Source organism: Periophthalmus magnuspinnatus, chromosome 14 (genome assembly GCF_009829125.3).
Source record: "Periophthalmus magnuspinnatus isolate fPerMag1 chromosome 14, fPerMag1.2.pri, whole genome shotgun sequence".
Classification (NCBI taxonomy): Eukaryota; Metazoa; Chordata; class Actinopteri; order Gobiiformes; family Gobiidae; genus Periophthalmus; species Periophthalmus magnuspinnatus.
In genome coordinates this window covers 870,643-888,356 of record NC_047139.1, presented here as the reverse complement: position 1 = coordinate 888,356, position 17,714 = coordinate 870,643, and the positions used below count along the sequence as shown (strand labels likewise).

General features: G+C 49.6%; 1 protein-coding gene across 1 annotated transcript in view; it reads right to left on the bottom strand.

Moving 5' to 3' along the window:
- Positions 1 to 17,714, bottom strand: part of fstl4 (follistatin-like 4) — a 110,133-nt gene that overhangs the window by 31,035 nt on the left and 61,384 nt on the right. The window contains exons 4-5 of the mRNA XM_033978509.2: positions 10,140 to 10,348; positions 7,673 to 7,793 (exon numbers count right to left, since the gene is read on the bottom strand). Coding sequence (XP_033834400.1) covers positions 7,673 to 7,793; positions 10,140 to 10,348 — 330 coding nt within the window. The remainder of the gene's footprint in view (positions 1 to 7,672; positions 7,794 to 10,139; positions 10,349 to 17,714) is intronic.

The window sequence follows — 17,714 nt, the reverse complement described above, 5'->3', positions numbered from 1 at the left end:
AGAAGCACCAACTTTCCTCAGGAATAATTGGAATTTCTGTCTCCAAATAATTCAGTGGAGAAATGGAGTGTTTGCTGTGGCTCTCACAGGTCTGTGGCTCTCACAGGTCTGTGGCTCTCACAGGTCTGTGGCTCTCACAGGTCTGTGGCTCTCACAGGTCTGTGGCTCTCACAGGTCTGTGGCTCTCACAGGTCTGTGGCTCTCACAGGTCTGTGGCTCTCACAGGTCTGTGGCTCTCACAGGTCTGTGGCTCTCACAGGTCTGTGGCTCTCACAGGTCTGTGGCTCTCACAGGTCTGTGGCTCTCACAGGTCTGTGGCTCTCACAGGTCTGTGGCTCTCACAGGTCTGTGGCTCTCACAGGTCTGTGGCTCTGTGGCTCAGTGTGATTCTGTTTTTTTTATCTGAATCGTCTCAGTGACTCGTTCACATTAAAACAATGATTCAAACAGAATCTGATGAAGACACGAAGAAACAGCAGAACCAGGACTAAACCAGGTCTGTACCAGGTCTAATGGTGCTGTGACGCTGCTCTGACTGTAGGTGTCAGTGCTGAGAGCTGTGGGGTCATTAGGTGTGTAACATATTGATCAGACGACTCAAAGATGGATGTGTTTTAATAAGAGACATCGATCCAGGGCCGAGTGTGTGTGTGTGTGTGTGTGCAGGTTTACACACACACACACACACACCCCGACACCCCCCCCCCCACACACACACACACACCCACAGACACCCCCACAGACACACACACACAGACACACCCCCCCCACACACACACACCCCCACACCCCACAGACACACACACACACACACAGACACCCCGACACACACTCTGTCTTTACATTAAACAGGTTTGTACAGAGGTTTAAAATGATTCTGTCCACTGGGTTTATTAAAGCTGCACTGTGTAACTTTTCTGGTGGAGGGTGGAAAGTTCCACTAACGGTCTATCGTCATGGAGACAAGAAGGTCACAGCTAAACTCCGCTCTGGCCTGAGAGTCGTGAAAAGCTCTTATAAACTCATCATGGTGAAGAGACGTCTCAAACTGAAAACGCTCTGTTCCACCTTGTGATGTCATCATGTGGTGATACAGGAAGTGCTCCACTGTGTTTTTAAACTCCACCTTCACTAGAATCATCTGGATCATTTCAGTCCTGGAGTTGTCTCTTATCTCGACTGAACTAAAGGTAAAAGGAGGAGTTCACATTAAAACTACCACTTGATGACATCACAAGGTGGAACAGAGCGTTTTGAGTCACATGATTTCAAAGCTCATAAGTGTAAACATGGCCTAACTAAAGCTTTATTTCTATTCTTCCAGCGTAAACAGACTGTGAAGCTGGAGCACAGACTCCGCCCACAGGAGGCAACGGCAGAGCGCCCCCCGGAGGATCGGAGAGGCTAAAAATACCAGCGCTGTCAGGAGGAGTATGTACGACTCCGGGTAACGCTGGTCCTTTAGGAGCGACTCTCTGGAAGAACAACGCTCGCTGCGCGCCGCCAAACGAGCGCGTTCAGCTAGCGGCTAACGGCTAACGCGGGGCTAACAGTCTGTGAGCGCGCCGCAGAATGATTCATGTGTGAGTGCGGTGTGCGCCCAGAGACACAACCGACATTTTAGAGGCGGAGGATGAAATACAGCCGAGGTTTAATGTGTTAAAGTGCGCCACCTACAGGTAGATACAGACAGTCTGGAATATTCCACTGTACGGCATTCATAAATAATAATAATAATACACACACGCTTTTAATCATGCCAATCTGGTGGCAAAGCTTTCACGAGAAAAGTTACACTGTGAAGCTTTAAAACTAAAAGAAAACAATGTCCAGTCCAAAATGAGCCACTTTTGTCTCTCCTAAAGCTACAGTGTGTAACTTTCTGGCGGTAGCACATCACCTGCCTGTTTCCATGGAGATATAACGTTAAAACCATACTGCGTTACATTCTAGACTGTGAAGTATTACAGCCAAAGAAACTACATTTCCATGGTAACAAGCTGGAACAGGCGCTCCTCCTCCAAATACGTGTCAGGTTTGTGGAGATGAGAGCCCTGTCACATTGAGGACGCCCTGCTCAGTGCTGCCCCCTCCTGCTCCTCCTGCTCAGTGCTGCCCCCTCCTGCTCCTCCTGCTCAGTGCTGCCTCCTCCTGCTCAGTGCTGCCCCCTCCTGCTCCTCCTGCTCAGTGCTGCCCCCTCCTGCTCCTCCTGCTCAGTGCTGCCTCCTCCTGCTCCTGATAAATTTGGTGAATCGTTTGCATTTGATGTGGAGGAGTATTTGTTTTGATATGAACGGCCCAGGCGCGTCTCTGATTGGCTAAAACACCTGTCAATCACGTCCGTCTGAACTTACCTCATTTACCGTGTGCAGAGCGTCGTCTTTATTCACCACGATGAGTTTATAAACGTTTTTCACAACTTTCATCGACCAGGCGGAGTTGTGGCTCATCTGTAAGGCGACAAGTAGCATGCTAACACGCACATCCTGACTGTCGCACAGTAAAATACTTTCTAATTAGCACGCCGCGGTCTTGTTTTGACCTGGAGAGCGGCGTGTACGCTCTGTCTGTGCTGAGGAAGGCGCGTTTTCCTCAAACACACGAGGATCATCAGGTACAGAACCTTTAAGCCGATTTAGCCGTTACAAAAGTGAAAATAAAAGCTGTTTTTCGCTTTTGTGACAAAGCCGTCGTCGCTCTTTGAAGACCCGCGGAACAAAAGCCGAACGATCCCGACGCCTCTACCTCTGAGTGACAACCTCTGCACCGCGACGGAGGACGAGAATCAGACCTGCACCGCGAAAAGAGTCGAGCGTTTGACACGAGAACAAAGAGCAAAAGAGCAAAAGAGCGGCTCAGAACAGACGCTAACGTTTTTATGTGATTATTAACTCAAAACTTCAGTGAACTGAACCTGGAACCTTCCCGCTGTGAGGTGCGAGTGCCAACCACTCTGCCATCGCCGCACAACACAGAGTTTAATCTCCACAGTTTTGTCACAGACTCTGGATCGTAAAGTGACAAATTACAAGCTTTAATAATAATTGTAATGATCTCACGCAATTAATTCAAAATGGCCGCCACGTTAAATCAAAACGGAGAGAAAATCAGAGGCATAAAAATAATATAAAAGAGAAAATGAAACCAGCTCTTCACAAAGTTATTTCAAATCAAGAAAAACAAAACTGTCCCTTTAAGAAGTTATTTTGTGCTTGTGTCTCTATGGTTCTCATCGCTGTGGATCATTTTGTTATAATTTACACATTTTAAATCACAATATTCACCTAAAACAACAGGGGGCGTGTCACTGTGGGCGTGTCACTGTGGGCGTGTCACTGTGGGCGTGTCACTGTGGGCGTGTCACAGGGGGCGTGTCACTGTGGGCGTGTCGCGGTGGGCGTGTTGAAGTTAAAAACAGTTTGAAGATTAGGTCTGATTTAAAGTGTCTTCCCCAACGAGAGACAGAGAGAGAGAAGGAGAGAGAGAGAAAGAGAGAGAAAGAGACAGAGAGAGAGAAAGAGAGAAGGAGAGAGAGAGAAAGAGAGAGAGAGAGACAGAGAGAGAGAAAGAGAGAAGGAGAGAGAGAGAAAGAGAGAAGGAGAGAGAGAGAAAGAGAGAAGGAGAGAGAGAGAGAGAGAGAGAGAGAGACAGAGAGAGAGAAAGAGAGAAGGAGAGAGAGAGAAAGAGAGAGAGAGAGACAGAGAGAGAGAAAGAGAGAAGGAGAGAGAGAGAAAGAGAGAGAGAGAGACAGAGAGAGAGAAAGAGAGAGAGAGAGAACAAGAGAGGAGAGAAAGAGAGCGAGAGGGAGAAAGAGAGTGAAAGAGAGAGAAAGAAAGAAAGAAAGAGAGAGAGAAAGAGAGAGGAGAGAGAAAGAGAGACAGAGGGAGAGAGAGCGGGAAAGAGAGAGAAAGAGAGAGATAAAGAGAGAAAGAGACAGAGAAAAAGAGAAAGAGAAAGCAAGAAAGAGAGAGCCAGAGAGAAAGGATAGAGATAAAGAGAGAAGGAGAGAGAGGAGGGAGAGAGGAGAGAGAGAAGACGAGAGAGGAGAGAGAGGAGGGAGAGAAAGGATGAAGTGATAGAGGCAGAGGGATAATTGCACGAGGAGGAGGAGGAGGTGAGCGAACGAAGGATTTCCTCCTCAGAGAAAGAGAAGAGCAGCTTTGGCCTGAGGCCAGTGCGGCTCAGGGGGTTTACACATCCTCCTCTCGTCTTTCTCTCAACCCCTCTGCCTCCTCTCCTCCTTCCTACTCTCCTCCCCTCCTCCTCTCCCTCCTTCTCTCCTCTCTCCTCCTCCTCTCTCCTCCTCTCCTCTCTCCTCCTCTCATCCTTCCTCTCATCCTTCCTCTCCTCCTCTCCTCTCCTCTCTCCTCCCCCTCTCCTCTCCTCTCTCCTCCTCTCCTCTCCTCTTTCCTCCTCTCCTCTCCCTCCCCCCCTCCTCTCCTCCTCCTCCTCTCCTCTCCTCTCTCCTCCTCCTCTCCCTCCTCCTCTCCTCTCTCCTCCTCTTCTCCTCCAAACCTATAACCCTCCAGGAGACACTTGTGTCTGTGTCGGAGGAGGTCTGAGTCCTCAGAGCTAAATGCTACGGCTAATTAAGGCGGTAAAGAGGGAATTATGGGAAATGTGGTCCGGATTAGCCCGAGCGTCGTTAGCACAGACATTAAATCCTGCAAATGAGTGTAATGCCACTTATGTCATGTCCAAAAGGAGAACGACAGAGAGCGGGGACCTCCTCCTGTGTGGGGACCTCCTCCTGTGTGGGGACCTCCTCCTGTGTGGGGACCTCCTCCTGTGTGGGGACCTCCTCCTGTGACGGACCAGGGGCCTCTCCTCCTCCTCCTTCCCTCCTCCTTCCATCTCTCCCTCTGGTTCTTTAAACAGTAGCTAAAAAACAAACTGTAACTGAAAAAAAAAAAAGCCATCCCTTTGCTCTCTGTGCTCAGCCCCTCCCCTTCAGAGCACTATCACAATCAGTTGCATCGCACTAATGAAACTCCTGCACATCACACCAGGTTTGTGAAGTCGTAGTGTATCATTTCATACTAGGCTTGTGGGCGGAGCCTCGTACAGACTCACACAGTTACCTGTAAGGAGGGAATAGGACCCGGGAGAGATCTCTAGATTACTCAAACATGCCCGGATGACGTCTCAAACCTCATCAAACCTCTTTACTTGTTTATTGCACGTTCTTAGATTTGTCAAGATAAAACAAAACAAAATCTCTTGAACTCGCTCATGACCCGCATCTCACGAGTGGAACGCACCTCCTCCAAAGCACCAGACGACCCCTGACCTCCTCCTCACGTCTCTAAAGTACACTCCCACTCCAAACAGAGATCAGTGCGCGGCTAATGGCTAACGTAGCATTGTTGTTTTGAATTTTGACCGCGGGCAAATCTGTGCTAATGTGTAATTGTGGGATTATAGCTGCGGCGCAAAAGGCCACAGCAAACGCCCTCCAGACAAACACGTATCAAAAGTCAACGCTAATATGCTAATGGCAAACACGGGAGAGCTAATATACGCTAGGCTATATGCTAATGAGAAGCACAGGAGAGGAATAGCATCAGCAAAGTGCATGTTGAACAGAGCGAGCGCGATAAAGCAGAGCGGGCGAGGATTAAAAGACCGTACAGGAGGTGTAGAGCAGACAGGAGGAGGTGTAGAGCAGACAGGAGGTGTAGAGCAGACAGGAGGAGGTGTAGAGCACACAGGAGGAGGTGTAGAGCAGACAGGAGGAGGTGTAGAGCACACAGGAGGAGGTGTAGAGCAGACAGGAGGTGTAGAGAGCAGACAGGAGGAGGTACAGAGCAGACAGGAGGAGGTACAGAGCAGACAGGAGGAGGTGTAGAGCAGACAGGAGCAGACAGGAGGAGGTGTAGAGCAGACAGGAGGTGTATAAAACAGACACATTCAGCAGACATGAAATACTTAAGCACTGAGACCTTGATATTTGTAAACGCTTCGTATTTAGCCAGTTTTGCCTCCTCCTCTTCCTCCTCCCCCTCCTCCTCTTCCTCCTCCTCCTCCTCGTCTGAAGTCATCACATTATACATTTGCAGTTGGCTGAGCACACCTGCGGCCCTGGCTCCGCTCTGGCCCATTACAAACATCATTAAAAGTCCAGTCAGAACGACCTGCCGAGCGCTCGACCCAAAACGACCGGAGACCAAAACCAAACGCAGACGGGTGGGTTTCAGATGACATCACGGCGTTCTATTGGCCGATTCACCGCCCCCCGCCCCCTGCCCCCTGCCCACTCCGTACATCTGACATTAAGGAGGTTCATTTGTGTCAAATGTTCAGTGTTCGTGTGATCAAAGAGTCGACACTGCAGCGATTCTCTGGAGGCTTTAAAATGGCCGCCCCAAGTACAAGCATACAAGCTAGCGTTAGCATTAGCATTAGCATTAGCCAACAGTTTTTCAGTGAGTCACTCTCACTTTTTTGTGTAAAATCAAACGACTAAACAGGACCATGAGCTCGGACTGATCACATGAGCTCTTTATCTCCATTTTGTATTTTTCAGATGATTTTAAACCTTTTGTCTGTGTTTGTGTGTGTATTGAACGGAACAAAACAAAAACATGTTTCTGACTCGTGGTTTTGAAAAGTGGTTTGAGTTCGCGTGTCACATGATTAACGCTACGCTAACAGGTTTTAAATATCGATCCGTCCAAAATGAGCTAAAATATGATGGTAAATGTCTTGACGGAGGTTTAAAAACAGCACGAAACTTGAATCAAATGTGAAATTAAACACAAAAGCACAGAAATCAACCAAGACTCACACTTCAAGTTCACTTTGAGTTAAATAAAATCTGTTCATTTTAAACTTCATACACTTTATATTTTAGTCTTTCATAACAATAAAAAAATAAAATAGTTGAGTGATGTCACTGTCTCAGGCTCAGAGTCCAGAGCTGGTCCTGCAGCAGCTGTGGCCCCGAGGTTATAATAGACTGTTATATTAGCCACGTTAGCCACGTTAGCCACGTTAGCCACGTTAGCCACGCTAGCCACATTAGCCACATTAGCCACGCTAGCCACAGAAGCCACATTAGCCACGCTAGCCACATTAGCCACGTTAGTGATGTTAGTCACCAGGACTAAAACAGGACTAAAACAGGACTAAATCAGGACTAAAACAGGACTAAACCAGGACTAAACCAGGACTAAACTAGGACTAAAACAGGACTAAAACAGGACTAAATCAGGACTAAAGCAGGACTAAACCAGGACTAAACCAGGACTAAACCAGGACTAAAACACATCATTTCATTGCATGTTGGTGTGTTGTGTTTCCAAGGTTAAGGAGTGTGTGTGATGACCAGCTGTTGCCGTGGTAACGATGCCTTAAGTTACCTTTTGATACTCGAACACTAAAAACACTACGACATTTACACTGTTTTGTTTGGGTTAAGCTGTGGGTTTAACGTCAGAGCGAGAATGTTCTCTTAAGAAATGCTCCTCTGTGTTTTTAAAATCTGCTTTTTTGCTGCTAAACTGCGTGTGGCGCTAGTTTACATCCTGGTCCTTAGATATTTGCAGCTTTCTGGTCAAAAGCTGAGCGTGTGCTGCCCCTAGTGGCCAGTTCAGCTTCAAGTACTACGTGACATCACACAGGACTAGGACAGGTCCATTTCTGTCTTTTCTAGCGGAGGTGGAGGACTTACGGAAGGCGGTGTAGAACTCGTGCAGACTCAGGTGCCCGTCGTTGTTGTAGTCGTCGTAGCGGAGCAGGTCCCGTGTGGTGCACTCCATAAGGTTCTCATCCAAGTGCTCCGTCAGGCGGATCTGAAACGCAGAGGGTCGGAGCGGTCAGATCCCGACACTCTGATCACTGCTGGTTTTATACATTTTATTTAGCTGTAAAAGTATCGATAAATCCTCAACGATTCTTACGTAACATGTGGTTTTACTTTTGTTAGTCTGTGTCCCTCAGGTCCAGGTTTGACCCTTGACCCACAGCAGAGGGACAGTCCTGGTGTGTCCCTGCAGTGGTCAGAACATGGATCTGTCCCTCTGTCCCTCTGTGGGGTGGAGGACTAGTGGCCGCTCCAGGTACTGCAGCTCTTCAGACTCTGACCCACAGAGACGTGTCCCACAGAAGAACAGAGGGTTAATGTACCTGACCTCTGACCTCTGACCTGACCACAGAGCACAGTTTATGTGACCTCGTGTTCTGACAGGGCATCCGGCTTTCACAAAGGTCAGATTCTACAACATTTTAAATCCTCAAAGACCCTAAAAGTTAAATTTGTAAGATTAAGCCGAGCCCCGGTCTGAGCCCTGGGTTTAGACCTGGTTTAGTCCTGGTTTAGTCCTGGTTTAGTCCTGGTTTAGACCTGGTTTAGTCCTGGTTTAGTCCTGGTTTAGACCTGGTTTAGTCCTGGTTTAGTCCTGGTTTAGTCCTGGTTTAGACCTGGTTTAGTCCTGGTTTAGCTCTAGTTTAGTCCTGGTTTAGTCCTGGTTTAGACCTGGTTTAGTCCTGGTTTAGTCCTGGTTTAGACCTGGTTTAGTCCTGGTTTAGTCCTGGTTTAGTCCTGGTTTAGACCTGGTTTAGTCCTGGTTTAGTCCTGGTTTAGACCTGCTTTTGTCCTGGTTTAGCTCTAGTTTAGTCCTGGTTTAGTCCTGGTTTAGTCCCGGTTTAGTCCCGGTTTAGTCCCGGTTTAGTCCCGGTTTAGTCCCGGTTTAGTCCCGGTTTAGTCCCGGTTTAGTCCCGGTTTAGTCCTGGTTTAGTCCCGGTTTAGTCCCGGTTTAGTCCCGGTTTAGTCCCGGTTTAGTCCCGGTTTAGTCCCGGTTTAGACCTGGTTTAGTCCTGGTTTAGTCCCGGTTTAGTCCCGGTTTAGTCCCGGTTTAGTCCCGGTTTAGTCCCGGTTTAGTCCCGGTTTAGTCCTGGTTTAGACCTGGTTTAGTCCTGGTTTAGACCTGGTTTAGTCCCGGTTTAGACCTGGTTTAGTCCTGGTTTAGACCTGGTTTAGTCCCGGTTTAGACCTGGTTTAGTCCTGACATATTTTCTCAGCTCAGATCACTGTGTAACTTTTCTGCTTTCTTCAATTCCTTGTTTCCATGGAGATGTTATTGCTTTTGCCTGAAATGTTCCACAGTACGGCATTACACTTACACATCTGCTTCTCAAGCGGGCGACTCCACCAGGCCGAGTTACAGGTCCGATCTGTGGAGAGGCGTCCCCGCTCAGAGAAACAGTGTATGTTTTTGAAAAGTTACACAGTGAAGCTTTAACCATGTCCCCCCGTCAGTTTAAGAGGATTCATTTACATTAAATCCGACGGAGGACATAATGTGTTTTCCTGTTCTGATAAATCTCGTGTCTCCATGACGACCCGTCCTCCGGTTTGTGTCGTCTCCTGCGGCGAGCGCATCACGCGACGGTTTATGTAAATGTAAACCTGACATTTGAAAATGGCGCAGCTTAGCGTTTAACACGTGTGCGCGCGGCTAATGGACAGCGGGGGGCGGTGTTTATGGAAATGAAGAGCTGTCAGCGAAGAAGACGCATCATGGGACGTCCCCAAGGTCTGACTGAAACACAACGAGAGAGAAGACACGGGACACCTCTGAAAACGGGGGTGGAGTGGACACGCGGGGGTGGAGTGGACACGCGGGGGTGGACACGGGGGTGGAGTGGACATATGGGGCTGGAGTGGACACGGGGGTGGAGTGGACATATGGGGCTGGAGTGGACACGGGGGTGGAGTGGACACGGGGGTGGAGTGGACAAGCGGGGCTGGAGTGGACATGGGGGTGGAGTGGACACATGGGAGTGGACACGGGGGTGGAGTAGACAAGCAAGGCTGGAGTGGACACGCGGGGGTGGAGTGGACACACGGGGGTGGAGTGGACACGCGGGGGTGGAGTGGACACGCGGGGGTGGACAGGGGGGTGGAGTGGACACATGGGGCTGGAGTGGACACGGAGGTGGAGTGGACAAGCGGGGCTGGAGTGGACACACGGGGCTGGACACATGGGTGGAGTGGACACAGGGGAGTGGACACGCGGGGGTGGAGTGGACACATGGGGGTGGAGTGGACACGTGGGACGGGGACAGGGCCCACGATCACTTCCTGTGTGTAGCGCGGCGGCGGCTAACAGATTAGCTTCGTCCGTCCTCACACTCACCTTCTCCAGCTCGCCGCTCACCAGGCGGCCATCTTGGTTCACGTCCAGGTGTTTGAACATGGCGTCCACCAGCGCCCTCCTCTGGTCCATGTCGGCGTGACTCTCCCGTGAGCTCGCCCCCCGCTGTTTGCCCTGAGGAGGCGCGGGGAGGTGCAGGTCGAGGAGGAGGCTCTTCAGACGGTTGTACTCGGACATGGTGCAGGCGTTTCCTACAAACACAAACGTCACGTCAGTTTGACCACGACCGAATTCACGACAACGAACGAAACGGAAATAAAAAACAGCGTCGCCACAATGTCCCATGATGCACTGCTCTGATCTGATGTCGTTTCCTCGTCACACACAGACCTGGAGTTGTGTTTTTTTTGTTTCATTCACACGTTTAACACACAAACCCTTTTTCTCTCAAACGCTCTGTTCCACCTTGTGATGTCATCATGTGATACAGGAAGTGCTCCTCTGTGTTTTTAAACTCCACCTTCACTAGAATCATCTGGATCATTTCAGTCCTGGAGTTGCCGATCTCTCTCTCTCTCATTCTTATCTCTCCTCCTCTCTCCTCTTCCCTCGCTCACTCACCCTCTCCCTCTTTCTCTCTCTCCCTCGCTCTCTCCTTTCTCTCTCTGTCTCCTCTTTCTCTCTCATTCCTCTTCTCTCTCTCTCCTCTCCCTCATTCTCTCTCCCTCTTCTAGTTCTCCTCCTCTCTCTCCTCTTCCCTCGCTCACTCATCCTCTCCCTCTTTCTCTCTCTCCCTCGCTCTCTCCTCTCTCTCTCTTTCTCTGTCTCCTTCTCTTTCTCTCTCATTCCTCTTCTCCCTCTCTCCTCTCTCCCTCGTTCTCTCTCCCTCCTCTAGCTCTCCTCCTCTCTCTCCTCGTCCATCTCTCTATTCTTCCCCCTCTCTCCTCCTCTTTGTCCCTCCCCTCTCTCCTCCGCCCTCTCCCTCTGCTCTCTCTCTTTCTCCCTCACCATCTCTCTCTCCCTCTCCTCCTCTTCTTCTCCCTCCTCGTCTCTCCCTCTTCCTCTCCTCTCCGTGTCCCCAGAGAAAGAGGGAATGACACAGATAATAGAGGGTGTATGATGGAGGGATGCCAGAGGGAGGGAGCGGAGGACAGGAGTTTTATGGGGTCATTGTTCCAAAGTTTTTCGAGCTGAAGTTTCCACAGACGCGACTCGGCCGAACCCTGAGAGTCAGGTTTGATATAATGAGCGGCTCTCGTCCAATAGGAACGCAGGAATCACAAAAGCACTTCATAAAAGAAACACTAGCGCCCCCTGTGGACAGATGCTCAAAGAATCGGGTCCTGTCAAAGAATCGGCTCTCTCAAAGAATCGGCTCTCACACACTCAGCTCATTCACAGTTTGAGTCTCACATTTGTGATGACGCTGTGATTCTCGGCTCCTCACTGCAGCTGACGCCTTATCACAGAGAACACATGGAGGAGGAGAGGAGGAGGAGAGGGGGAGGAGAGGGGGAGGGGAGGAGAGGAGGAGGACGAGAGGGGGAGGAGGAGGAGAGGGGAGGAGGTCTGTCTACCTCAGCTAATCAGAGATGGGCTCCTTATCTTCCCTCCACTCTTCCGCTCCCAGTCTATCTTCCCCACTCTCCTCCCTTCACTCTCTCCCTCCTACTCTTTGTCTCTCTCCCTCTCTTTTCTTTACCCCCCTTTCCCTCCCTCCATCCTTCTCCCTCTCTCTTTTTCTTGTCCCCCTCCTCCCTGGTTCCCTCTCCCCCCTTCTCCCTCTCTTTGTCTCTCTCTCTGTCCCTCTCTTTTCTTTACTCCCCCTTCCCTACCTTCAACCCTCCTCCTCCCCTCCCTCCCTCTCCCTCTCTCTTCCTCTCTTTTCTTTGCCCCCTCTCCCTCCTCCCTCTCTCCTCCTTCAGCCTGTGTCGAGGGTCAGTGGGACTCTCCATCTCTCCTCCTTTAGGCTCTTTTTTTTTCTCTATCTCCCTCTCCTTTCCTTACCCTCTATCCTTCTCCATCCTTTCCATCCTCTCCCTTCATCCCTCATTCCCTCTCTCCTTTAATCTCTCTCTCGCACCCCTCCTCTCCCTTCTCTCATCCCTCCCTCGTTCACTCTCTCCTTTAGGCTCTCTTCGTCTCCCCCTGTCCCTCCTCCTCTCCTCTCCCTTCCTCATCCCCTCTCTCCTCCTCCTTTAGGCTCTCTTTGTCTCTCTCCCTCTCTTTTCCTCCCCTCTCTCCCTCGTTCCCTCTCTCCTCCTCCTCTCTTAATCTCCTCTCGGGGGAGTGAGTCGTCCTCAGATCAGTGGGACTATTGTTGATTTTGTGCAGTGACCGTGACGTGGACTAAACCAGGACGGCCCGGACCAGGACTAATCCCACAGCGGCCCGCGACGCAAACATGGCCGACGTTTCACTTTCCGAGCGACGGCGGCGACTTCACGAAGGACGGACTCAGCGTTTTATGGGTTAAAACGGCACCGCAGCATTTGAACGTTTAGATTAAACTGAGACGGGTCGGATTCTGCATGTATGTCTATGGCCCTCACCTCCGCCCTCACCTCCGCCCTCACCCTCCGCCCTCACCCTCACCTCCACCCTCACCCTCCGCCCTCACCCTCCGCCCTCACCCGTCGCCCTCACCCGTCGCCATTTTAACTCATTTCCTCTCGTGTGTGCGTGTCTATAAAAGGCGCTCCTTGTTTGGCGTCGGTCACACGGCGCTGTCCCCTGAGGAGCAGATTTACACCTGAAATAATCACTAAGCCGCGCTGAAGCTAACGGCGCCGCTGATGACGCTCTGAGCGCGGCGACGCTCTGCTACACCTGCAGGTGGAGGTGCAGCTGAACCCGGAGCGAGGCTCGTCCCTCGGGGGGTGGGGTGAGACTGACTGAGTGTGAGTGGAGGAGGTGGAGGGGGAGGTGGAGGGAGGAGGTGGTGCTTCTGGACGTAGCATGTGGACCTTTGGACAAATAAAAATGTGTTAGCTTAGCACATCAGCGCCTGACCTTGTGTGAGACTCAGAGCGTGAATAATTATGTGAACACAGATGTGAGTCCAGGACTAAACCAGGACTAAACCAGGACTAAACCAGGACTAAACCAGGACTAAACCAGGACTAGACCAGGACTAGACCAGGACTAAACCAGGACTAGACCAGGACTAAACCAGGACTAAACCAGGACTAGACCAGGACTAGACCAGGACTAGACCAGGACTAAACCAGGACTAAACCAGGACTAGACCAGGACTAAACCAGGACTAGACCAGGACTAAACCAGGACTAAACCAGGACTAAACCAGGACTAAACCAGGACTAAACCAGGACTAAACCAGGACTAAACCAGGACTAAACCAGGACTAAACCAGGACTGAACCAGGACTAAACCAGGACTGAACCAGGACTAAACATGGGTCGCGTCGTCATTTTGGTACAAATTAAATAAAACGCTCTGCTCTAGTGTGATGTGCCTCTGTCCACAGGGGGCGCTACAGCGGCGCTTTGTTGTGACGACGTTTACGGCGACGTCAGCTCCACTGGACGCCACAGTTTTCTAACGTCGGTGACTTGTTTCTTTTATTAAATCGTCCATGTGAAAAACAATGAACAGAGCAGCCCTGAGTCCAACATGTCCAACAGGTCTAACATGTCCAACATGTCCAACATGTCCAACATGTCCAACACGTCCAACATGTCCAACATGTCCAACACGTCCAACAGGTCCAACATGTCCAACATGTCCAACAGGTCTGAGAGACACAGCTCCTGCTCTGGTCACACAGGGACCGGACAGCCCTGAGCAAAGAGGACCCCATACTCCAGGAGCACCCTCAAAGGACACCTCTCTTCACCCAAGTGCCCAAGACACAAAGTCCATCATCGACCTCTGACCTGGAGCGTCCTGGTGCCTCGAGCACTGATGGACATTCAGTCCCCGGTCGGTGCTCTGTCTAGTGTCCCTCCCAGGGACTCCCAGAAGGTACTCCGCACTGCTGTTTGACCGACACAACAGTGAGAGACCTGTCCCCGACCCGAAGGGACACGACCCTCTCGTTCACCGGAGTGAACCCCAACATGAGGCGGCTGAGCTGTGGGGCAGTGACCCCACACCAGCTCGCCGCCGCTCCCCACGGGCGGAGTCCAGGCTGAGTGTGGAGACGAGGGGTGACCTGACCAGATGAAGCCCCCAACAGCATCAGGACCATTCAGGCTCAAACCTCCACCGGGTCAAGGCGGCGGTTAAGGCGGCGGTTAAGGCGGCGTTTAATACGTCATTTTAGCTGAATATTGTGATTTAAAATGTAAATTAACATAAAGATCCACAGGGTCAGAGATGAGAACCATAGAGACACAAGCACAACACGACAGTGGGCGTGTCCTGGTGTAGGTCAGAGCGTTGGCGTTTTACAGGAGAACACGCTCACAGATTCATCCTGATCTTTACAGAACGAGGAAACGGCGAACGGCTCTGACACGTTTAAAAGAGAATGTGAAATACCACAGTCACATGAGACGCTTCAGGAGGACAGCTCCACAGACGGGGGGGGGGGGGGGTGGGGGGGCAGTGGGAGGTGCAGTGGGAGGTGCAGTGGGAGGTGCAGTGGGAGGTGCAGTGGGAGGTGCAGTGGGAGGTGCAGTGGGAGGTGCAGTGGGAGTTTTTGCTGGTTTCATTGCAGAGGTTGGGACTTTGAGGGAGGCCATTTTCTCACCAGTTCAAAATGAAACAAGACTCTACGACGTTTAAATCTCAGAGCAGCAAAAAACAACCACAAGACCAGAACCGGACTAGAACTAAACCAGGACCGGACCGGGACTGTTTTTACATGATATTTTGTGACTGTGCATAAAACCTTCATATATTAATACACACATAAAAACTTCATTATAATAAAACCTCTTTTATATAAAGCACATATATAAACACACGTATGAAGCTCACATATATAAACACACGTATGAAGCTCACATATATAAACACACGTATGAAGCTCACATATATAAACACACGTATGAAGCTCACATATATAAACACATCAAGGTCGGTGCTGGTGCAGATGGACACGGCTGTTGCCATGGTGAACGGCCCTTCACATATTTACATATAAATGCAGTTTTATTCTGTCCATATAATGTAACAGCACATCTTAATAAACTGGATATTACTCCATAAACGACCCACTAATAAATCATTTCTGATTTGCTGACAGCTCCAGATAACAGCCAATCAGAGCGAGCCGCAGGGACAGAGCGACCAAATATGGAAACGACACGACACATCATGATTTTATCTTTATGTTTTATTATTAAGAAGAAATGAACATTTACACAAACAAACACCTCCACAAGACCAGGACTAAACCAGGTCTAAACCAGGTCTAAACCAGGTCTAAACTAGGACTAAACTAGGACTAAACCAGGACTAAACCAGGACTAAACCAGGTCTAAACCAGGACTAAACCAGGACTAAACCAGGACTAAACCAGGTCTAAACCAGGTCTAAACTAGGACTAAACTAGGACTAAACCAGGACTAAACCAGGACTAAACCAGGACTAAACCAGGACTAAACCAGGTCTAAACTAGGACTAAACTAGGACTAAACCAGGACTAAACCAGGACTAAACCAGGACTAAACCAGGTCTAAACCAGGACTAAACCAGGACTAAACCAGGACTAAACCAGGACTAAACCAGGTCTAAACCAGGACAAGACCAGGACTAAACCAGGACAAGACCAGGACTAAACCAGGACTAAACCAGGTCTAAACCAGGACAAGACCAGGACTAAACCAGGACAAGACCAGGACTAAACCAGGACTAAACCAGGTCTAAACCAGGACTAAACCAGGACTAAACCAGGACTAAACCAGGTCTAAACCAGGACTAAACCAGGTCTAAACCAGGTCTAAACCAGGTCTAAACCAGGACTAAACCAGGACTAAACCAGGTCTAAACCAGGTCTAAACCAGGACAAGACCAGGACTAAACCAGGACAAGACCAGGACTAAACCAGGACTAAACCAGGTCTAAACCAGGACTAAACCAGGACTAAACCAGGACTAAACCAGGTCTAAACCAGGACTAAACCAGGTCTAAACCAGGTCTAAACCAGGACTAAACCAGGACTAAACCAGGACTAAACCGGGACTAAACCAGGACAAGACCAGGTCTAAACCAGGACTAAACCAGGACTAAATCAGGTCTAAACCAGGACTAAACCAGGACTAAATCAGGACTAAATCGGGACTAAACCAGGACTAAATCGGGACTAAACCAGGTCTAGACCTGAATAAAGACTAATTATAAATTATCTGTGATTTCAAAGTATATTTAAACTCTAGACGACTCGTTTCAGTTTCATAATCTTCACACTGTCCCTGGACATCGGGACCTGGGACAGTTTATAAAACATGTGGGAACGTGCAGCCAACGCCTCACAGACGTCGTACGTAAAACACAGAAGTGACGGAGCGAGTCTAACGTCAGCTTCAGCTCCAGATGAAGCTCATCGAGTTTGGAGGAGGTACCAGATACAGAGACCACGAGTATCACAGCAACCAAAGAGCCAATCAGGAGCCAGGCTGTTGAAGGTAACGCCCCTTCACGCCTGCACAGCCGGTTTAGCAGAGCTTAATCAAACCTGTTGCTAACGCTAACAGGAGCGACCTCGGGCAAAGAAGGACCTGATCTGTCTGTTATTAATGTTCAGATCTTGATTTACAGACACAAAAGTGAAACTGTCAAACTGGATGTGACGTAAACAGACGGAGGATTCAGAGCTAAAGCGGCTAACGCTAGCACCTTTACACCATAAGTGTTTATTTAAGAGTTTGATTCATAATCAGGATCAACAGTGACATAAACCAGCACTTCAGCTTCAGGACAGTAACAGTACTATAGTAGAAGTACTAGTGTCATAGTAGTAGTATTTGTAGTACTGCTTCATTCAGTCAGGACAGTAACAGTACTATAGTAGAAGTACTAGTGTCATAGTAGTAGTATTTGTAGTACTGCTTCATTCAGTCAGGACAGTAACAGTACTATAGTAGAAGTACTAGTGTCATAGTAGTAGTATTTGTATTTGTTGTGTCCGGTTAAAGTCCTGTGGCTGTTGTCTTAACGGTGTTAGCTTGACGGCGCTCCCCTGTGGCGTGATGGATCGCTTACCCGCGTCGATGGAACAGCTAGCATAGCGAGCTAATTTGAGCGCCGTAGCTTAATGAGCCTCTTCCCTCCCGGGCCGATAGCGCAGGACGTCACTGGGACATAACTCAGACTCGTCCCCTGAAAAGTGGACCAGACCGAGTGACTAAAGGAGCCGTGCGCGAGTATCGCTCCGTTAAAAGAGCCGCACACGAGTATCATTCCGTTAAAGGAGCCGCGCACAAGCTTCATGTCTCTGTGGTGTTTTTCTTCTTCTCTCTTCGCTGATTTAGCAGGAACCAGACCCTTAGCAACACTGTCAATCAAACCTGTTGCTAACGCTAACAGGAGCGACCTCGGGGACAGAAGGACCTGATTTGTCTGTTATTAATGTTCATATCTTGATTTACAGACACAATAGTGAAATAAAAACCCCAGGATCATGTAGAGCGGGGGTCTCAAACTCAAACT